The sequence below is a fragment of the Xenopus laevis genome, chromosome 4S, assembly GCF_017654675.1.
Source record: "Xenopus laevis strain J_2021 chromosome 4S, Xenopus_laevis_v10.1, whole genome shotgun sequence".
Classification (NCBI taxonomy): Eukaryota; Metazoa; Chordata; class Amphibia; order Anura; family Pipidae; genus Xenopus; species Xenopus laevis.
This window is the reverse complement of record NC_054378.1, coordinates 41,415,927-41,439,050: the sequence shown is the minus strand read 5'-3', so window position 1 is coordinate 41,439,050 and position 23,124 is coordinate 41,415,927. Positions and strand designations below refer to the sequence as shown.

The 23,124-nt window shown below is 40.3% G+C and overlaps 2 protein-coding genes across 4 annotated transcripts; one reads left to right on the top strand and one right to left on the bottom strand.

Annotated features, from left to right (window-relative positions):
- Window positions 1-296: 296 nt before the first annotated feature.
- Window positions 297-15,776, top strand: gas8.S (growth arrest specific 8 S homeolog). The gene is given in 11 exon segments (NM_001096593.1): window positions 297-352; window positions 930-1,034; window positions 2,794-2,991; window positions 4,301-4,507; window positions 5,374-5,428; window positions 6,633-6,838; window positions 7,348-7,515; window positions 9,461-9,547; window positions 9,928-10,137; window positions 10,650-10,715; window positions 11,698-15,776. Coding segments are annotated over 11 exon segments (1,455 nt in total). The 5' UTR covers window positions 297-349; the 3' UTR covers window positions 11,848-15,776.
- On the bottom strand, window positions 13,535-22,612 carry urah.S (urate (5-hydroxyiso-) hydrolase S homeolog). 3 transcript variants are annotated; one of them, XM_018260529.2, is made up of 4 exons: window positions 22,238-22,612; window positions 15,787-15,923; window positions 15,217-15,352; window positions 13,535-13,755 (listed from the first exon to the last, which is right to left on the bottom strand). In XM_018260529.2, exons 1-4 carry the CDS (start codon window positions 22,298-22,300, stop codon window positions 13,666-13,668), a joined length of 426 nt encoding a protein of 141 aa, XP_018116018.1. In that variant the 5' UTR covers window positions 22,301-22,612; the 3' UTR covers window positions 13,535-13,665. The 3 variants fall into 3 exon arrangements, with proteins under 3 accessions (XP_018116018.1, XP_018116019.1, XP_018116020.1); XM_018260530.2 differs by lacking the exon at window positions 22,238-22,612 and adding an exon at window positions 20,249-20,338; XM_018260531.2 differs by lacking the exon at window positions 22,238-22,612 and adding an exon at window positions 18,511-18,631.
- Window positions 22,613-23,124: the final 512 nt, after the last annotated feature.

The following is a 23,124-nucleotide window of genomic DNA, read 5'->3' as shown; positions in this document are numbered from 1 at the left end:
TATGTCTGCCCTTCCCTCTAGGTGCGTATTACAAACTATTGCACAATGCTCTCCATATTTACGTTACACGATGTAGACAAGTTGAAGACATACTTTATTAACCAGCACAAATTATTTCTTTATTTGAGGTTTTTATCAACTTTATTAAACAAGTACGTCAAGCCACTGCTCTCTGATAACACCCGCGTGAATGGGTTGTGTTGCTATAGGAGGTGTGCGTCGGTTGCCACGGGTTACGCCTCCCGTCTCCAGCTCAACCCGGAAGTGCTGAAGGAGACTCTCGTGAGATTTCGATACATTTGTTGCCAGGATACATTGTTGCTTTCTATCACTGAAAAGAGTAGCCAAGATGGTAAGTGGCGTTCAAGCTTTTTCTGAGAGAGGGACGTTTAATAAAGAAAACTAGTTATAGATTATAGAGATAGCAAATGGCAAAAGTAGTTAAGGGGGAGGTGATGGATTTGGAAGGAAAATTATTCAAATGTCCTCAATTAGACATCCTATTGGCTATTCTTTCTTGCTGACCCCCCAGTAAGGTTTCTGCTGCCCACCAACCAGGTGCCTCAAACACATTTTGACATTTGCTAAAGGACAGGCTTCTATTGTGACTAAAGGTCTCCCCCATCTAAAAACTGTTTTTTTTCCCCCATAAAATAAAATGTAATTGCAAGCATCCTTCCAGTATACTTTATTAAACCATGTTCAGTAGTGTGAACGCTATTTGTAAATGTAATTGCAATCTAAAGAAACATCTGTCTGGTGGTTTACATACTTTGCACCGGTGTTTGACTCCTGGAGCACCGTTGAAGACATCTGATTAAAATACCTGCTTTGAAAGTCAGAGAACAGAATAAGATAAACGAATAATGAAGTGTGTAACTCTCGGCCTTATTGTTTGCCTTTAACTGAAATGCACATTTCTCTTTAAGCCACCCAAAAAGAAGAAGGAAGGAGGGAAAAAGAAGTCCGCAAAAGGGAAAAGAAGCCCAGCTGTGGTGGATGGTATTTCCACAGAAGAAATGAGCAAGGAAGAGGTAATGGAAGTTGCTAAACACATGTGCCCTGATTTGTGAGCAAATTCTATGCAGCCATGGTTTTTTTTTAAGTTGCTATTAGTCAAAAGGGTTGTCAGGGGCGATCCTGGTCCTTCCGCCGCCTGAGGCAGCAGCTGAGAGGGCAAGTATACTAGCGCAGAGAGCCTAACTGTGCTCTCTGTGCTAGAAAGTACCAGGAACGGCTGGTACCTAGCGGGGCGCTGCCGCCTGAGGCGACAGCCCCAACTCGCCTCCGTGGGCGTTGTTCATCTTAAAGTAACTTTTGGTTACTTTAACTTTTGGTATGGTGTAAACAAAATTCTGTATAACTCTGCCCCTGCTCTTCAATGGCCTGAAAAGAAAAATAAGCAATAAAGACACAAATAACACTTGACTTGCCGTCAATCAGTTTTTTGATTAATGACCATGACAACAGTACACTAGTTATCAGTTGCTGACAGGAATGAGCCAGAATAGGAATGCTATAATCTTACAATGAGTTAAGACACAGTGCTTAGAAAATTCCCATCTGTAGCATACATAAGATTGATATAAAGACATGATCTGGTCACCATTAAAAATGCACTAGTAAGTTATGTCTGTAAACTGTTGCATATGCTATTTCCTTGATGAATTTAGCTTTCACTCAAGCCCTCAAACATGTTTACTATTTTCTGTAATACAGTATGTAGAGCTATTGTGCAGTCCCTGTTTCCATGTGCACCCAGACAACCAATCAGCAGTTCATTTCCATTCACAATTAGGTATATTTTTTAGGAGTCATTAACCTGCCTGCATTTTTTTGTAGTGATGAAAGAAACCACAAAGAATAAAGAGAATCTCAGAAAACATATATTTCGGGTATGGGCACACACACATTCGGGAGATTTAGTCGCCCGCAGGCCCGGATTTGTGGCGAGGCCACATAGGCTTGGGTCTAGGGCGGCAAAATTTTTGGGGCGGCACGCCGCCCAGCCGCATCTTTGTAACACTGGGGACTTAACGCTCCCCAGCACTTCTGCCTCAGCGAACGCCACAGCCGGCACTAGGATCCTGCGGACACAGGACGGTGCGACCGGAAGCAGCAAGGGTATGGATCGTGCGGCCTTGGGGCGCCGCTTCGTTAAATCCGGCCCTGGTCGCCCCGCAACTAGTCACCTCTTCTTCTGGGCGACAATCTCCCCGATCTGCCTTCCCCTACCTTCCCGCCGGCTATAATGAGAAATCACCAGCGGGATGGCACTCACATCGCTTCATTTTCCAAAGTACCCGAAGTTCCTCTTGAGGAAAACATAGCGCTGCGAGTGCCACACCAATGTTAGAATGGATTCAACAATGATAAATATAAACATATGGAAACCTATAAAGCACCACTCTATACTCAAAATGTAAAAAATCTATTTACATAGGTAATATAATCAAATATTATTAATATATATTAACGTCTGAAGCAGGCATACCACAAAACTGACACAAATGTATTTACATAGGTCAAAAAAATAGATAAGGCTTACGGCAAAGTGGTTTATCTGCTTCATAGGTTTCCATATGCTTTAGAAAGATTGCTTTGAAACTTTTAAATTAAAAACAATTCATTATTTGTATTCACTTTTCCCGTGTTACCATATTACATATCAGTCAGCTAATGGTTTCTTATTGAATGACATGGGTATTGAGTCTTACTCTACTTATAGTAGGCGTGTACTGTTCATGATTATTGTTCATGATTATCCCTTTCCTACTATTTTTTTTTTGGTAGCTGGAGGAACATATTGTTCGTCTGCGGGAAGAACTAGATCGGGAACGAGAGGAACGTAATTACTTTCAGCTAGAACGTGATAAGATTCACACCTTCTGGGAGATCACAAGGCGTCAGCTGGAAGAGAAAAAATGTGAACTACGTAACAAAGACCGTGAGATGGAAGAGGCTGAGGAGAGGCATCAAGTGGAGATAAAGGTGAGGGTTTTTTCCTTTTTTACGATCTGTGCCATTTTTTTATTAGTTGTTTTCTCTCAGATAAAGAACATGGAAACTATTAATTAGTGTGCTTATAAAAAAAAGACAGTCATTCAGTTCAGAAAATTCAGCATTCATTTTTTATTTTAGACAAATGTTCTTATGATATCGAAAGAATATTCTTTTTTTAGCATAGAAAGAAAAACAAAAAAAAATGTTTATAGAAATTTTAGTACTCTTACATTCACTGTAATTTATTTTTTTCCTAAAGATTTATTTAGCGGTACCTGAGCTTTGTACAATATAATTTCACTTTAAAGTATAATTGCTAGGTATGTCTCATATTTAATTTTTCATTTTTCCATAAATAACTTTTGCGTTGTTTTATGAGGAAAAGAAGCTGATGTTTCTCAGCAGTAAAAAGTAAACATTTTTGTTTGTTTGTTTTTCTGCTTAATGCTGGACAGTGGCTCACACTACAGGATGATAATTAACTTTTAATGTCCTGTGAAGAGGTTTAGCAACCGCTGATTTCTCTTTTGGCTGGACATTTGATTAGATTGTGTTATGGGCACATAAGCCTGTGTATTTTTGCAGGCTGAGATAAACAGATCTTCTCAGTGCCCCTGCTCTGTTGATTTGAATCTGATCAGCCTGTGTGTGTTTACACAGAGTGGAGCTGAAGCTGAGGTCAGCCCAAATACACCAAAGGCGGCTTTTCTGGATAGACCTCAGCTTTAGCTTTGCTGTGTGTGAGCGCACACAGGCTGATTAGATTCAATTCACTGGTGCAGGGTCACTGAGCATTTCTGCTTCTCTCAGACTGAAAAAAGATGCTATAATATGCAGCCTGTGTGCCCATACATAGCCTACGATTTTTTGGACAGAACGGACATCATTTTTGTGAATCACTTAAAAAATACTAGCATTTACCGTAGTTTATTTATTATCTTTTATGTGCTACAATCGATGCAGAACTGCTCAACTGTTAATGCCATACAAGATCCTTGTACTTTGCAACTTGCATATAATTCACAAAAACATGTGAGCTAGATGGCATGTGTATTTGGCACACAAACTGTTTTGCTCTCGAATTCTTGAAAAAAAGCCTTGTATTGTGGGTTTAAAACATGGCATGTTATGTCTGAAAATAGTATTTTGCACCACATCATATTTATAATTGAGCCTTTATTTATCTGCTTACACTAGCCAATTGCTATTGAAACAGAATATGTTTCTAAAGTTCAAGCTGTTTTGTGGACTATATTTTATTTTCAAAATGAAAATATGATGCCCATTTCCTCTTTAGGTGTACAAGCAGAAAGTAAAGCATTTGCTGTATGAACATCAAAATAACATTTCTGAGCTAAAGGCAGAGGGCAGTGTATCCATGAAGCTGGCTCAGACAGATCACCATACTCAGGAGAGTTTGCTACGTAAGGATATGCGTGGGCTAAAGGTGGAAATCAAAGAGCAAGAGTTGGCCAATGAAATGGTGGTCAAGAACCTTAAAATGGTAAGTGAAGAAAATTAACTTCTTACCAGTTTAATCCTTTGAAATTCTCTTGTTTATGTATACCTGCTACTTTCCTTATTCTGGTGTATATTTTTCCTATTTATTGTTTTTTTTTGCACCAAAAATGACAAAATCAAATTTGATTTTCTGAACTGTGAATTTTAGAGATTTACTTAGTTCAAAAAGCCTAAAAACTTCAATATAAACATTAATCTGAATGTAAAAAACATCTAAACACTAGTGAGTTCACGTAGAAGTCAATAGGAGTTGTATTGGCAAAATTCAAGCTATTTTTGCACTTGAGTTTTCAAGATTAATTCGAAATTTGGCATACTCAGAAATGATGGGTAGAATATTATTTCTGTGTATGCTTTTCTTTAAATAGCTAAGACTAATGTACTATTTTCTGGAAGAAATGTATGAATACTAAGGGGGCAACCGTCTTATTGCTCATTCAGGCAGCACTGCCCTGGTGGATTGCCAGCATTGTCCTTACCACCTGCCATAGGACAGGCTTTAAAACAGGACCCCAGTAGCAGCCTGCCTTATTCCCTGTAACCTAACTTGCACATCTGAACGATGCATTAGTTAGGGGGCTGAAGGGGGACACCCCCTTGCCTCACCCCATGTACCCTCTTGAATAGGATGCTGCCAAACACAGGCATAGAACAGAGCCTACGGCAAAACAGCAAAAATGGAATGCATCATTCAAAGTAAAGAAAAGAAAAGGACACTGCCTTCATTGCTGTAAATAACTCCTTTAAATGAGATTTGAATTCCCAAAGCATAGCTTTATTATGTTCTGTGCACATTAATGATTTTGTTGCTCTTTCTATTTTTTTGTTAACCACATTTTCCATCAACAGAAACAAGATGAAGAGATCACTCGTTTAAGAAATGACTTTGAAAGACAAGTACGAGGTCAGTGATTATACACTTTATCTTTTTAAAAGCCAGTAGACAATATCGAACTAAAACAGAAAAATATTTGCATTTTAAAAAGATTAGTGCTGGTGAATAGAGAGAAGAGGGTGTCTAATGTTGAAGGTATGATTTAGATCAGATGTTACCTGGTACAACTTTTCCTCCTTTCCTATGAGGAGAATTATCATTGGAATTATTGCTTTATTAGGCATTTTTGGAATATGAGCATATGTGGATTCATTTACAATGCGATCAGTTGTACATATGTAACTGTAGTTACTCTATCATGGTGTCAGCTGGGATACAAGATAAATATGGGTTTTACAGTAACTTATTCTTGTGCACTCTATCATGGTGTCAGCTGGGATACAAGATAAATATGGGTTTTACAGTAACTTATTCTTGTGCATAATACAGATACATATCGAATATTTGAACCTGCCATTTTTTTGTATATTTAGAAATTTGCATCTGTATACTTAATTTCTTCCATTTATTACTCCTTAAATGCTTTATAATGGTATAGGTTATTTTGCACACAGCATATAGAAATGTATACAAATGGGTGTAAGCTGCACCCCATATTTCTCATATTTTAGTGCAGTGGTTGTCGATATTTTACCCAAGTGGATTTGGGTTTTAAGCATTTATTTCTGAGAAAATATATAAAGCAGTAGTGACTTGTATTTGAGGGAAATCATTATTTTAGGTTAATTATTTATAATTTTACATTGTACTGGTAAAACATATGTCATCAATCTTTGTCAATTAAATTGACATATAACATGCTTGGTTTCCTGTTTTGTAAATATGGCTGACACACTCAGAAACACTTTACAGCACTATGTATGCTCACAGCCCCCATGGGAAAATTGTACTCCATGCTAAACTGACTTTTCACTTCCTGCTTGGAATACATCCTTTGAGCTCCATAACTTATGCAAAAATGCACTGCCAGCAAGCTGACTACTAGCTTGTTTATTACAGTGAGCATTCATGTCAGTGAAAGGTGCACATCATTTGTATTATAAACATGTACACTCTAAAAATAGTAACACTGCATTTAATAGCATTTCTGTGTCTGCCAAGTTGACTGTCCATCATTTTTTGATATAGTGTCATCAAGTATTGCGGTGCAATAATATTTATTAAGTGCACATAATCTTTTGATACAGGTCTTTTCTGTTTGTCTTTCTCACAGAAATTGAAGCTAAGTATGAGAAGAAGATGCGCATATTGCGAGATGAGCTGGAGCTACGCAGGAAGACAGAAATCCATGAGATTGAGGAAAGAAAAAATGGACAGATCAACACACTCATGCGTAACCATGAAAAAGCATTCAGTGACATCAAGAACTACTACAATGACATCACGCTCAATAACTTAGCACTTATCAATTCACTTAAGGTAAGCAGGGACAAAAATTCTAGTATGTTCAGTTTGTTCTATACTTCTGCGACACACAAGTGAAAAATTTGCCCACACATGTAAATGTGTTATACACTGATTAATTAACAATAGATACAATGATAAAATGTGTTTTACTCGTTGCTTGTCACTCTGAAAATGCTATATTTATTATGCTGTGAAAAATGATTCCCGCAGCAACTCGTCTTGTTATTTATATCTCTTTATAGCTATATAAGTATATTGAGTGCTACAGTCCGTGTCTCATAAACGTTATAGCCAAAGTAGCTGACCCAGGAAATGATCCCCTGACCCCCTGGGTCCAGTGTCTATACTACTGAGCTTCTTCCCTTTCAAATCAGTAAATGGATATATTCTTCTAGGCTTTTTTAGGCTGAAATAAACATGGTATTGGTTTAGCCAAGTGTTTCCCATTGAAGGCTAGCATGAGCCCTTTCTCAGCTTTCTCGTGTGACCTTGATAACAGGTGTTTATGTCCCCTCTCACAGGAACAGATGGAAGAGATGAAAAAGAAAGAAGATAGGATGGAAAAGGAGATGGCTGACTTACAGCTTCAAAACCGTCGTCTGACTGAACCTCTGCAGAAGGCCCGTGAAGAGGTTACTGAGCTCAACAGGCAGCTGGCCAACTATGAGAAGGACAAGACAGCACTGGCAGTGAGTCCATGGTATTATTACTGGGGGGAATCTTTATGCAAGTATATATATTTCTTTAACTCCCTGTCTAACGTAAAACTGGCCATAGACGTGCAGATATAACCTTCGTATCGGATGATCGTTCGGTGCCATCTTCCGACCTGCCACTAACCATTCAGATCAAATACAGTAGTAAAAGTAGCAAAGGGAACAAATCAGACAATACCCTACCCGTGACAGCAATCATACCAAAGTTATGTCCGACAAATTATAGGGACAAATCCCCATTTGATATTGTCAGATCGGCATTACATGCAGAGATATTATCGTTAGCCGACAGAAATCTTTTAACCTGTCCAATCGATCAAACAACCGATCTCCATGGTACAAAAAATGTTGGGACTCTCCACACACGGTCTGAAAATCATACCAATCTAGGATTCATACGATTATATCTGCACGTCTATGGCCACCTTAAGGCAGACTACCAACGTATGCACCAACTACCAACATTTTTTTTATAAATGTGACTACCGTCTACGTTATTGCAGCCCATTAAAATATTTATGTGGCTCTCAGGTACACAGCAATCAGTAGCCTATCAGCAATGCATGGACCTAACCCAAAGCCATGAGCTTCACTAGAATGCACTCCCCCCCCCTATTTTAGTGCAAGTAGCAACCTATCTTAGCATTTATGAAAAATAAGTTAGAACAAGTTAATTTTTTCCTAAAAGACAAGTGTGGGTTTTGGGGCCAAGCAGGGGGTAGCCAAGGGATAAGAAAGTTACTTTCATTAATTATTTGCTTTTCTTGTAAGAAGACAGATATGGCTTATGGAAATTGGAAAATTAGTGTTTCCTAAGTAATTAGAGAGTGCCTCTAGGGAAATGCTTTAAGCAGTATTCACTGCAGGATCTGATGACAATTGATTGTGTAACTGTCATCATATGGTTCTATTGACTTGATTTTCAATTATTTACACTGGATTTAATAGAAAGAGAAAACCATCTTTAGAGCCACAGCTCTATAGATATTTTGTATAAAGCAATGTGTATTGTAGGTTTAGTGTTTTGCTTGAATTGCTTCATGTGAAGAGCTCTTCCCAATAATCACCAGAGACTAATTATCTCTTTGGTGTATGACAAAACCCAGGAGGAAGCAGATGCAGTGATTCATGTAAGCATTGCCTTGTAAAACAAAAGGATTCTATATGCTTTTACTGTAGAAAGCTTTTTTATTTTGATTTATGCGTGTGAATGCATGACTAGAATACACCATTTAGTGCTTAATTATCTTTTGTATAATACTTGTAAAAGGTAAGTACACAGTGTGTTTTTAATGTACATACACTACAATTAGGGCCTCTTAATATACAACGATTGCAGTGTACTTGGGGGTATGTCCAGCTAACCAGATAAACTACCACAGGAGAAATGGTCATTGCATTGCAGGACTAGCGGTACAGAAAAAAGTAATAAGTGAGTTAGAGCATCCATGTCAGATTGTTTACTTGAACCCATGACTAATTACCATGTAGGTACGAAACGTGCAGGGCCTATGGAGATGCATTTATACTTTTAATTATGATCAATAAATGTGCTTTTTAACTTATGCTTCTGGCCCTGTGGATCCTTCTGAGTGCCGGATAGCCCTATCTCTTTGTTCTGTAGATTGTTTACTAGACCCATTTGCAAGTAAGAGAAGGGATTTTGAAATATGTGTTGTGCCTTCCCTCCGTGGCTTTCACCACAGCCCATTTAGCCTTTCAAAGCACTGAATGTTTTTAGATGAGACTGAAGTAGAGACCCAAAAAATAGAAGAATATCGATTGACCTGTCTGAACAAGAATATATGCCAGCAGAAACATGGATATAATTGTTTTTAGTTATAGCAAATATACATTAAAACAAATTTTTTTCTAATAACAGTATTGTTTTATAATTCTTGTCTCCTTAATACTACAGAATACAAAGGCTCGACTGAAAGTAACAGAGAAGGAGCTAAATGACCTGAAATGGGAGCATGAGGTGCTAGAACAGAGGTTCCTAAAGGTGATTATGTTGGCATATTTATAATTAACTTTATTTAGTGCCAATCAAATGAGCAGGGTTTGAACATATTTGGTCTCTTATTTAGGATGCTGTGCCTCTTGTGCACTTTATGCAGGGTTTAGCTCTTTTGAAAGAAAATGAAACCTTTAATAAAGAATTGTCCCACTCAGTTACAATTCTTCTTCATAAAAGTGTCACCAAAAACATCTTGATATAAACTTGCTCTTTTTTTTCACACCAAATGTGATTGGACTGGTTGCTCTGTGCTAAAAGTGATCATTGATATAAAAGAAAATATACGCACACTCTTTTATTAATAACTTACACATACATGATAAGTAATAAAGCTTCTACTATAATAACGCTTCTCATTTTAACAGGTGCAGACAGAGCGGGATGAGCTTTATAAGAAATTCACAGCTGCCATTCATGAGGTTCAGCAGAAAAGTGGCTTTAAGAACCTCTTACTGGAACGCAAACTGCAGGCTCTAGGCGATGCTCTAGAGAAGAAGGAGGCACAACTTAATGAAGTGCTTGCTGCCTCCAACCTAGATCCCACCGCACTTGCAGTTGTCACCCGCAAGCTGGAGGTATTACCATTCGGTCATACATTTAGTTTTGTTTATATGTGGAGTAGTAGGTAGGATTAATAAAATAAATAAATCCACAACAAAAAGTCCACATTTAGTTTCTAATAATAATAATAATATCATTTTTATATTAAATATTCAGCTACTATATAACTAAGGAAACATGGCTGAAGCTTTTCAGGTCTTCTGGATGTTAATCATATGTTGTTTTTTTTTTTAAAAAAAATTTAAGTATTTCTTTATTGAAAGGTAAGGGTGGGAAGCAATGGGATTAGACAACAAGAACTTAGTCCATTGCTATAACAACACAAACGTTTGTCAAGGTACAGTGAATGAGAGAAATGCAAAGTATCACCAGAGACAGCGAACATATTAAACTTGCCAATACAGCCTAACTAACAATATACAGAGATGGAGCTGAGGCACTAGGCATCCCCAAGTATTCCATGATGTATCTCATAATCATATCCTTTATAATCTCCCATATAATCTTTATTTTTTATTTCCTACAGGATGTTTTGGATTCAAAAAATGGTGCCATTAAGGACTTGCAGTATGAGCTGGCAAGAGTTTGCAAGGTAAAAATCTCGGTTTTCTAAAAATGCCATATATTGAAGTTGCTGACTTTCCAGGAATCTTCAGTAGTTAATAATAATATACTTCAATTATTACACCACTGCAACCTACCTAGACTAGCTGACACAGACTGGATAAACTTAAGTTTTACTATAAACTACTGTATATCAACATCATTTAATCATGGTTATAGAGGATTGCAGCAATGATAAGCAAGCAGTGGTAACTAGGTATGGCTGATGTTTTCTATTAGGGAAGCATGCAGGCTTTAGATTGTTTAAACTTTAATGTGTGCTTACAGGGGAACTATTGTGAAAATGAAAATGTAATATAAGCTTCCTCAGTAAGAAACTTTCCAAATACAATCAATTAAAAATTCTGCATTGAAATAATCAAGTTTATCTTCACTATCCCTCTCATCATCTGTTTCTCTTCATTCTCTCTTCATGCAGCAGTTGGATGTCAGGTGAATGATCCAATATATCTTATAGGGGGCTCCCTTTTCCTAGCAGATGTATTAGAGCTCACTCAAATAACTGATTCCAGTTCAAACAAAATCTAACAAACCTACATGTAGAGAGACTTGATTTCTGGTGATTTTAATAGAGTGAGCTCTAATTCATCTTCTAGGCAAAAGCTCTAATACATCTGCAAGGCAAAAGGAGCCCCCCTATAAGATATATTGGATCATTCCTCTGACACCCAACTCCTGAATGAAGACAGAATTAGGAGAAACAGATGCTGAGAGAGGATATTGAAGATAAACTTGATTATTTCAGAAACAGTACAGAATATTTAATTGATTGTGTTTAGAAAGTTTCTTATTTCAGTATGCTGAAGCTAATAATACATTTTCATTTTCGCGATAGTTCCCCTTTAACAGGAAAGAGTAACTGGCTGCCTTACCTCCTCCCCGCTTTGCTGTTAAGAACATCAGAGCTTACAGTATATTTATATGATACACTTTTCCTCCTATTTTTCCAGGCACACAATGATCTTCTCCGAACATATGAGGCGAAAATGAGAGCCTTTGGGCTTCCAGCTGATGAGATGGGCTTTAGACCATTAGAAAGCCTTGTGCCTGGGCAGAATTTTGGGCAAGGCCCTGCAGGACTGGTGTCTGCTCCTACGTAATGCAGGGGTTCTATCTCCATTGTGAAACTGTCCCTTGTTTCCTTCTGTCTATATCTTACAATACAAAGAATATCTGTTTCTTGTGGTCTTGTGAAGTCTCTAACGTGGATTGGGAAAATCAAGAAGTAATTTGTGGCAGCAAGTGCAGTGCAACCAATCAAATATTTGCTTTCATTGTTCTTCCAATATCTGTTTTGTTGCTGTGTGTTGTTGTCCAGGAGCAAATTATCCTACGGTGAATAAGTTAGTACAGTGTAGCAACCTGTAAAGATTTTTTACAGTCCTGCACTAGTTAAAATGAGGGACTGTATTTAATTGCCACCTGTTATCCACAGAGCTGCAGCATCTCAACAGCACTGTGCCACTGGTGTCTGCACTTAACTGCTGTTCTGTAACTGAATATACAACTTTGTTGCACATCACCTTCACTACACAGTGTTCACAAAGAGCACAGAAAATAATGACTTCAGTTGCTTGCTGGGTTTTGTTTTACCATCTTTATTTGTGTTTTAAAAATGATTTTGTTTTATTCATCTCTCTTATTTCCTGTAGTAGATCAGTAATTTGGTCCACTACACTAAACTGTTACAGTGTGATACATTAGTGGATGGGGAGCAGACTCATCAGGGGTTGGAGCTGCTTCTGCTGCTGTTAAGTTGGTGACCAAGCTTACAGTGTTGCTACTGGGAAACAGGAGATGGAGGGAACACATTGGTTTTTTTTTATAAAATGTAAATATTAGAAAAATAGTTAAAAATTAGAAATTAACAAAACAAGCCATTATTTAAGGTCTCTTTATGAATAATAATTTCTGCCACCCTGAACTACCCCTTTTTTGATTATCAGGAAACAAACCAATTAAAGAAAAACTATACCCCAGAACAATGCATATATATACAGTATATATATATTCCAGTTTGCCACTTAATATTATATAATTGTGAAGGTATAATTTCCATTAAAAAAAGAACTAACATTCAACAGTAAGTTAGACTAGATATGGAGTGTCTTAAGCAGATGGTTAATGCAAAAGAAGATTCCATTCCATCAAATTGTCCCCAGCAGAGATATCAACTTCCAACTTAAGCTGACATGGGGAAACTGCAGAGCCCAAAGAGCACCACCAAAATTTGTGGGCATGGCCGACTGCATAGACCCAGATATGGGACAGAACTCCAGACTGGGAAATTTAAAAACGGGGATCACAATACATTGGCCTTTCTCTTCTTAGATGGGCTTCTCCCTTCTCCCTCCAGTTTTTCGTGCTGCTTAAAGTCTGAATAAAAAAAGTACTCCATCTCCAATCTGCCGAGTTCATATAGAAGTCAGTGGCAGATCCCCCGGTTACAATTAGATGATATCATGATCTGCGTAATCTGAGGAATCTGAAAAATACGAAAAAATCTGTGTTTTGTGGCATCAAATCTGAAAAAAATCATACGATTCCGATTTTTTCACGATTTTATTGTCTTTTCCCGCACCAGATTTTTTTGGAGTAAATTAAGTGATAAATATGATTTTAAAAAAATGGGAGTTTGGTCAAAGTGGTTTTAAGAAAATGAGAATTTTTCAGATTTTAGTAAATAACCCTCAGCATTATCCAAGTACAAAGTGTGAGGAAAAGTAGCATATAAAATCTTCAATCACATATTCAGAATAGAATAGATTACAGGAGACCCAGACAGAGTTGGATGCACAAAGCAGTAGAAAACTTGTATTTTATTTGAAGAAATATAGCTCAAAAATATTTGGAGTTATTTTGGCTTAATGTGGGTTAATACTGAAATATGTGCAAGGCATCATGGGAGACGTAGCTGCTTAACTGCCCCTGTAGGTGGTGTACGAAAATGGACTGAGCAGCAGAGGCACGTGGTATTTCTGCTTCAGGTCTGTGATTGTAAATACGATCTGTATGGAGACAGAATACAAATGACAATACAACTTCAGTCTGAAGATGAGTTCACCTTGATTTCATTCATCATTTTAACCGCTATTGCCTTAAGGCCCCTTTCTCTAAATCGAACCCTGGTATATTTCAATTGTTACAATTTGGGATCCCCTTTTTCTAGAATTTCTATTTGCCATTGTATCTTTAATCTCTTTTCATTACATATTCTATTAAAATACACAAATACAATGTGTTATATTTATACATTTGGGACATTTTTTACTTAGTTTGGTGACATTGGTCTAGGCACCGCCTTTGACTGGATGAAACACTCAGCTGCCATCAGGAATTACAGAGGCCCTGTCTCCATGGTCACTTGGGCCCCTGGTTGGCAGTTCCCTGTTACAAGTATAATAGGGCCCCAATGATGAATTAAAGGCCTGTGCATGCACAACCATACCCCTGATCCACCCAGCTCATATCCATATATATATTATGTCAAAAGCCCATCTACAATCCACCTAAACTCTGCCTGCTCCCCACAAGCCCCATCCACTGCATGGCCTGCAATCACACTTTACCAACATTTGGGGTCCCCCAGACCCTGTGTTCTCCCTTAATGGTGACCCTGGAAACACTACAAAATTATTTGTGCACTGATGCATTTTCTGATGCAGCCCTGAAAGTGACTTCATCTGTGCCTGATATTAATATGAAGATGAGTTTGGTATGTAGAGCGTGACAGCAAAATAGGGTATATCAGATTAGTTCTTAGAATAGCAATATGGGAGAAATACAATATAAAATTCTGTAGCAGCCAGGGCCTTGTGCATAATTCTAAATATAATTTAAGAGCAGTCACCCAAGTTATAATCCACCCGTAACCGTTCCGCATAAATACTAAGGAATACTGGGTGTTGGGTTCAAAGGAGGTAATACTATAAACGCAAACTACAACTCCCAGCATCCTCCATTAGATTGAACCACAATTTAAATGTATAAAAGGCAATCTTAGGCTTGTGCATAATTCTCAGCTCATAAGGTATGCATAAAACAGGGTTATTTGTTTGCCTTCATGGTGGACAACGTTCCAACATGCTCCAGTACTGTGTGGCTGTATTTATAATGCTCAATAAAAAGTTGGACTCTGTGTAATCTTGGATATGTCAGACAAAATAGCATTGATCTATTTTTCAGCATTGTGCCGGACTATCCTGCAGTCATACAAAATGTGCAGCTTCCATCCAAATTCTGAGGTTTGCTTCTGTGTACTTAAGGTCCATTGACATTTGGTGCCAAATGAGTTTTTACCCACAGAAAACAGCTTGGATATCTCAACATTAGCAGCTTGTATAATGAGATAATAGTTATGGGTCCCTTATCTGGAAATCCATTATTAGGAAAGCTCTGAATTACAAGAAGGTCATTTCCATATTGAGCAAATAATTTGGGGTTTGTTTTTGAGACTCTGCCACACGTACCTCAACATAAGGGTAAAAGGTCTCCTTGTGCATTTGCTTCCAGTAGTCCCCAGTATCAAAACGCAGTTGGTAAGTGCCTGCACAAAGGGCCTCCCCACGCAACAGGCCTGGGCAGCGACCATCTTCATTGGTGACACTGTGGGAGGAGCATGTGATTAGTAGGAGAATAGAGATAAGGCATTTACTCATTAAAAAGGGGCTTACCCCATTGGGATATATACGCACACTAGGAGAGGTAACCAATGCCGGGGCACTGCTGCCCAGAAACCAAATCAAGCACACCAGAACTGGAGAACTACTTCCCTGGTTCTCATACCTACAACTTCAGCAGCAGTTCCAGAGGAATATAGTGCCCTTTACACTCACTAACATTGAAACCACTCTCTGAAACCCCTCTTCTAAAAACTTGATCACCTCTCTGTACTCGATGCTTCTTTCCAGGTGCCACTCAGAGGTATCGTAAATGGAAATAAGAACACAATACATTGTTGAACCAATGTTGTATTGTTTAATGTTGTTTTTATGTTATAAGTGCATAAATAAAAACCTTTTAAAAAAAAGGGGGCTTACCTTCTACTCATTTGCACCCATTTCCCTTGAGTGGAATCATGCCTTAACAGGGTCATTGTTAGCCCCTTAGCAGGGATCCCTTCTGCAATGTTCAGGACATGGGTTGTTAGCTGATTGACACTACCTTCAGACATTCCCTGAAAGAAAAAGTATCATTACTGCTAAAATGTAGTTATTCATAATATACCTGCAATCCTGTGGATGAACCTTGTGGTTACTTGCAGATAATTTGTACAGTTATGTCAATGAACCCCAACCAGTGGCTTGTGAGGAACATGTTGCTCACCAACACATTTGATGTTGCTCCCAGTGGCCTCAAAGCAGATGCTCATTTTTGAATGCCCTCCTTGAAGGTATGCTTCAGTTGCATGCTCCTGTAGGCTGCCAGTGCACATAGGGGTTACCAATATCCAATCACAGCTCATACTTGGCTACTCGGGAACTTATTGCATGCTTGTGTTACTTTTTTTTACATCTGAATGTAGCTCATTAGTAAAAAAAGGTTGGGGATCCCTGAGCTATGGGATCCATTATGCAGAAACATACACTGCTATGATTTTATTTGATAACTAAGCTGCAGAAACTATACTGGTGGCAAAACAGTCCTGTTGAGTTTATTAGCCTTTAGAAGTGCTGCTTCAGCCATTGCAGCTAATAAACCCCATGCCCATACAGGTGTAGTATTTGTGTTTACAAGTGACACCAGACTATAGAATAATACATTCTCTGTATCGCCGTTGTAGTGGAAACTGGGCATCTAAGTGGCAGAGGAGATTCAGAATCAACAAATGTTGTATATACTGTATGAGTTTTAAAAATGTGCCTACTCCTGGTGCAGGAGGCCATACTGGGGCATGCATATGTGCAAAGTAAGCCAGACCCCACAGCCAGGACATTCAGTGGATATGTGCATGCATGTGCATGTGCAGAGGTAGTGGGAGCACCTTTTCAATTAAAGGGATACTGTCGGGATTTTTATGGTGTTATTTTTATTTCTAAATTACACTACAAATAATTCACTTTACCATATAAAATCTTATTCCTGAACCAACCCCTTGGATTCTGCTCCCAGTGACCTAAAAGTAGGTGCTTATTTTTGAATTCCAGGCTTGCCAAAGAAATGTACTGCCAAAAAGAGCCTCCCATGGGCTGCCTGTCCACATAGCCAATCATAGCCCTTATTTGACACCCCCAGGAACGTTTTAATGCTTGTGTTGCTCCACAACTCTTTTTACATTTGAGTGTAGATCACAGGTAAAAAAGGTTGGGATTCCTTCCACTAGGTTTTCCAACTTTGCCAATGGTGACTGATCAATGACGGTGGTAGGCAGATGTTATGGCAACTGGGTTGATTTCTGTCCAGTTGAATGTTGAAAACTGGGAAGAAAAATTTTAACTGGTCAGCCCCAGCAAAAACCAGGCTGTCCATTTAAAAACTGGACAAGTGGCAACTCTTTTGATGGACCCAGCGGCTAAAAGCATTGTTAGTTATAACTGAGTTTCTGTAGTAGCATGAAGGACTGTGAAATAGCCAGGACTAGCTAAACATGCTTATGCTGATTGGTGCAACTAGATGTTACTGGGCCCCACAGCAAATTATGAAATTACTCATTAATTAGGGCCTCATGGGCCCCCTACAGCCACAGGGTCTGCTTCTTCTGTAGTTATGCCCTTTCTGTGCTCCGCACAGTACGTATATGAGCCCAAGTGAAAAGATCTACAACTGTTTGGGTTGCTATCACTGAAGGAATCTGGTACACTGCGGCTGAAAAACCTGCATTAACTTTTATAAAACTGTCGTTATTCTCTTTTGTGTACAAGATGGCTATTTCGTTTACTCTGGATACTAGTGTATTAGGTAAAGTATGGTCTTTACTTGTATTATATTTGCTGAGAAATTTGTTGTTCCTGTTAATGACCATTCCTTCAACTTTCTTCTGAAGTTGCATGTGAGTGTTATAGTTCGGCTACAACATCCTTCCCTCCACCATTCCTGCAGGGACCCTGCTGAGCTGTGTGTACCAGCTGCAAGCTTTTAGAGGGATTTAATTTGACTTCCCCCCAGGGTGCTGCACAGACGTGTGCACAACACTTCCTACATTATTAGGCACATGCAACCAGGGCTGGTCCTATCAAATGTGGGGCCCAATTGGGACCATGTTGGCGGGGCCCCTAGACAAAGTGTTGCTGGCTACTGACACACCAAGTATTTAGGAAAATAAGGGCATACAGGCACAAAATAGAAAGGAAAGGGGCAGACAAGGTAACATAATAGGGGCACACAGGGTAAGAGAGAGAGGGAGGAAATAGGAGAGTGGACTGGGCCAATTAGTTTGGGGCTGGGCCGATTCAGCTTGGGAGCAGGCTTGGTTAGATTGGGGGCAGGCAGGGCCTATCAAGGTTGGAGGAAAGCTGGGCCTATGAGAGTTGGGGGCAGGCTAGACCTATGGATTTGGGGATGGGCTGGACTCTCAAAGTTGGGGGCAGGTCAGGCAGCATCATGTGCTGAGTGAAATATTATCTGTGCTGCCCTGTGGTGCGGGGCCCCCCAGAGGTGCGGGGCCCAATTGGGCCCAATTGGTCCAATTGGCCTAAGGCCGGCCCTGCATGCAACTACAATCCTCCTATCCTACAGTTACTCCTATATCATTTTAATGTACTACTCTACTGCCCACAGTTCCACAAACATCTGCTGCTAAAGAAAACCACGTTTTCAGGACTCACCACACACTGTCGCATTCAGCTTAGGATAAATCCTTCTTTACTTCCTGGTAATGACTGAGCAACCCTCAGATGGCGCTGTTGCGAAAACAAAATAATAGGGAGGGGTGTGCAGCACACATACACACCTGGGAGCTTGGGATTGATACAATACATACAACTGTATGGAATTCAGTTAGGGCTTTAAACTGACCATGTATGCCCTGATTTGGTTGTGCAGTTAGGTCAATTTAGGCCATATAATGCACTTTTTATTTAAGGAACTAGGAAAGTCATTAACTTATGAAAAAGCATTCAGTGTCGAGTGCAGTAGGTAAAGGGGTTAACTTACCCAGAAAAAAGGGGGGTCCGTGTGCTTAAGCCCCAGACCTTCAGCTCAGGGAGACAATTGATGCAAATGGATAATACAGGGCTGGCACATACCAGACCACACTCCGTTAAAATGTAGTAAAAAAGTATTTATATAGCAAAAAAACATCACAGCAAAGCTTTACGCTTTTCGTGCCTTACAGGGAACTTAATAATAGGCCTATGACTAAGTGGCCCTAAGGCACGGAAAGCTTAAGGCTTTGCTGTGATGTTTTTTTGCTAAATAAATACTTTTTTACTACATCTTACGGAGTGTGGTCTGGTATGTGACAGCCCTTCATTATCCATTAGGAAAGTCAGTGTGACAATTAGTTACACACACAACCCCCAGACCCTAAGCCAGTACTCTTCTCTGAAAAACACATTTGTCCCCACAAGACCTCAGTGTGAGCACCCACACCATCCTTTTGATCACTCTCGCAGGGGTTCCATGGGCTGCACACTACCTTGCTTCCTGTGCCTCTGTTGTGATGGTCTGAGACAGGCAAAGTCTGCACAATGCAGGAAAATGCCTGACTTCATTGGATGGTCCTGGATCATCACAAGAAACAAAAATGGTGGTACAGTGCTCACATAGTATGTACCCAGGCCAGTTGCAGTTTTAGCAGGAGGACGAGCACCTGCCCATGGGCATTTATGGGGTCCCAGCCACCCTGAGGCAGCTTTTCAGGGGTGCCACCTGTTCGGTTTTGACTCGCACAGTTCAGTTTTTCTAAGGCCTGTTCGGGTCTCAAGTTTCTGTTCAGTTCTCAGTCTTGGGGAAACTGAACAATAATCGGGCCAATAAAAGAAAAATCACGTGAGGTTAATTTCTTATTACAGAGACAAAAAAAGCAAATCAATAAAAAATAAGACATTGTTTTTTTTAAATTAGCATTGCTGTATTTCAGAGCTTTCTGGATAATTGATTTCTGTAGAGCCCATACCTATAATTAAAGGATTGAGCTTACTCATTGGGTAGAATATACTGTAGGTAAGAGATAGGGGTTTTAAACTGGACATCAAAACTTTCTGTCCAGTTCACAACATTGAGAAATCTAGCAGGAAATCCAGCCAGTTGTGTCGATATCCCTGCCCTGACATCATTACTCCACCTACTTCATTATGCCTATCTCTTATGTCATCACTGCTCCACCCCAGTGCAATCTGCCCTGCGCCCTTTGTTCGGGTTTAGCCAGGGCCGCATTTACATAGCTGGTGCCCCTAGGCCCGCTGTTGTTTGCCGCTAGGGTTGCCACCAGGCCTAGAGGGGAAAACACCAGCCAGGGCCGGTATTACAAAGTTAACAGCAATGTAGTTGCCGGTAAATTTATAATACCCCAAAGTGCCGCCTGATCCACCCCCTTAAACCCCTCATCCAGTAAAAACTTACCACTCTCTTACTCTTCATGCTTCCCAAAAACTCTCATGGATGTCTGGTGATGTCCTCGCCCTGCCCCTCATCACCATTATCCCACCCCTTTATGTCATCGCCCCGCCTCCTGGTATGTCACCTCCCCCACTGGCCGGTAAGATTATTTTAAAAAGGGGGAAACCCTACCGCCCCCATGCACTAGCCACTTAACTTTTCTGAGCCTCATGAGCACAGTTGTGCGTTCTTGACTAGCATAGCTGATTCTGATTTAAAAAATCAAAAATTTGGTACTGAGGCAGATTTCTCAACTTGTCTCATCATGGCCACCTGCCTGGGGTCAAAGTGTTATGTTTTGCAGTCGGGAATTAATAGGGTGGAACAGTACTTTATTAACAGCATGAAATAGCCATTACAACTCCTAGCAGGAACTTGTTCACATCAATACTTACACACAGCAGTACAGAAAGTGCTATACAGTATGTAAGTAATGTACACAGCGACTTCTACAGGCTGTTTGCATCACCACACCAAGATTAGTGATTATATGCACTGGGGAAGGGGTTCCTTACAAATTGGTACATCTCAGTGAATATGACGTTCCTTGTCCTTTAAAGGAATTGTGCAGTACAAAACCAAAAACTGGGTAAATAGATGTGCAAAATAAAAAATGTTTCTCATATAGTTAGTGTAGGGGCCCCTACGGGTTAATCTGCCCTGCAGCTTTAAGGCCCCCACCTTTTTCTTAGAGTGATCTGCCAGGAGAGGTGTGACAGCTTCCTGCTACACTGCACTATAGTGTGTGTAAGGAGTGGCCTCTTCCTCTTTCGCCTCTGGATGCTGATCCAGCTGGGTGTGCTCAGAGGGACTGAGTACACCAGGCCCAGAAGAAGGCATGTGTCCAAGTCGGGGACCAGGAAACCCTGTGAATGAGGAACAGATACACTAGGGCAGACTTGTCATAGTCTCTCTAGGAGAGAAAAGCAGAGAGGTGAGAGAGAAAGAGCAGCTGAAGCTCTAACGAGGATTTGCAGTAAGGGAGTAGCTTCCCAGAGGCTCTGTGTGTTGCCTCCAGTCAGGGACCTCAGAGAAGAGGGACTGTAGGGTAGAAGCTGCTTTCCTGACAACTTCCAGGAGGGAATGTGTGTAAATTCTGCAAATGCCTAATGAAATGCCTGTGTCTGCTCTAGGTGAGCCTGCCTGCAGATCTGTGTGACCTCTCTATATGCTGTTGCCTCAACTCCTGCGTGAGTACAAACCTGATGTCACTTGCCTGGTGCATAGTAATAAACCTTGTTCCTGTTTTATTAAGAACCCCCTGGCGCCCAAGTCTTTTGTTATTGCAAAGTAGCCTGTGGGGAGTTGCAGTTACACCTTTATGCTTCCATATAGCGAAGGCCCTAGCCTGAAGTGTTAGAGTCACGTGTAACCCATGCTCTATTACACTAGCTGGTGAATTAACCCCGTATGGGCCAAATAGGTGTTACATTAGTTAGCCAAAAATATAATCGGAGGGAGGGACAGCATAATAGATGCCGCTGCACAGTGTGACACCAGGGGCCCCACCTAAAAACCTTAGACCAGGGGCCACTCTCTGCCTCTCCTCATTCAACCTCTATTCTCATAGTCTCTTTTCTTTACATACTGTAATCTATTATTCCATCGTTTTATCCTCTTTGTTCTCGTAGAAATAGGGAGGGCCCACCGTCAACCGCGCCCACCGGGAGTTTTCCTGGTATCCCAGCGGCCCAGTCCGACACTACAGCTGCAGGCATCAAGGGGGAGAGAATCACCCTTCCGCTGCTAATGCATATCTATCTATCTCTCTATCTATCCATCTATCTCTCTCTATCGGTCACACTATCTCTACCTACTAATTCATCTATATGTTATGTGACTCTCATTTCAGAGTACTCAGGCACAAATTGGTCCCCCTGAGCAGTAAGCTTTGCAATTACTTTCCCTTTTAACCCCAGCATTTGGTAACCAAGATGTTTGATGTTTTATTACCTGATTACTCTCTGTTGTCCCTTGTAGGTGCTGTTGAATAAGCTGCTGGTGCCCTATGCTCATATTGTAGTGACAGTACACACAATGAACTTTAGCTTTCTGCAGCTCACGTGCCTGAGGGGACTGTGCTTAAACCCCCCTGTGCCAAGTAAGACTAACTAGCAAGTTTGCTATTCTGCTAATTGGCCCCTGGCCAGCTTTTTCCAGTTTGGCAGAGGAGGTCAACAACCTGAAGAATGAATCACAAGCTCACTATACACACACTCATCCAAAAGCACATGCACACTGCACTTTTACCTAACACACACACACTAAACAGATTGGGATGGATTTGATTATTCAAGGGGGACACCCAAGCAAAAAAGGGGAGAATTCACAAAAGTGTCAGTAAGTGCACAGGTCTAAAAATTAAGTCATTTGTGGGTCTGCTGTATGGTTCAACCTTTAGTAATTTATCTTTTATCTTTCACTGCCAATGTGCGCAGCTAGTGAGATAGTTCCATGGGGTGGGAGGGTGTAAGCCAGTCTTTTGAAACTTTTTTTGCAGATGAGCATGGCTCTGTTACACCTTGCTGAACTGGGGGGCCCAGATTCTATTGGGGCTGCCAACTCAGGGACCCCCCCAAAGCCCCCTTCCCAGTGTGAGGTTATTCAATGAAACCACAACCCCCTTCACTTTCCCACTCTACCTTGAATTCTCCATTGTGGATACAGTCAGGAGAAGAGGTCAGGGGAGTACAGATGGTTTCAGGACTGGGAGGTCCTGGGCCCACAAGGTATTTTCCCAGTGTCCGCCTACCCACTATGACTCAGCTGCTTGCAGGGCCACCATCAGGGGGTCACAGGGGGGACAGTCCTCCTGGGCCCAGAGGATTTTTAGCTTTGAG

What these genes read in the sequence shown, in the direction of transcription:
- urah.S (XM_018260529.2), bottom strand. Translation starts at nt 22,300, where the DNA reads ATGAGCATAGGGCACCAGCAGCTTATTCAACAGCACCTACAAGGGACA. An exon ending in GGACAACAGAGAGTAATCAG is followed by an intron (nt 15,924 to 22,237) that starts GTAATAAAACAT and finishes TTTTTCTTTCAG; the next exon opens with GGAATGTCTGAAGGTAGTGT. An exon ending in TGGGTGCAAATGAGTAGAAG is followed by an intron (nt 15,353 to 15,786) that starts GTAAGCCCCCTT and finishes CTCCTCCCACAG; the next exon opens with TGTCACCAATGAAGATGGTC.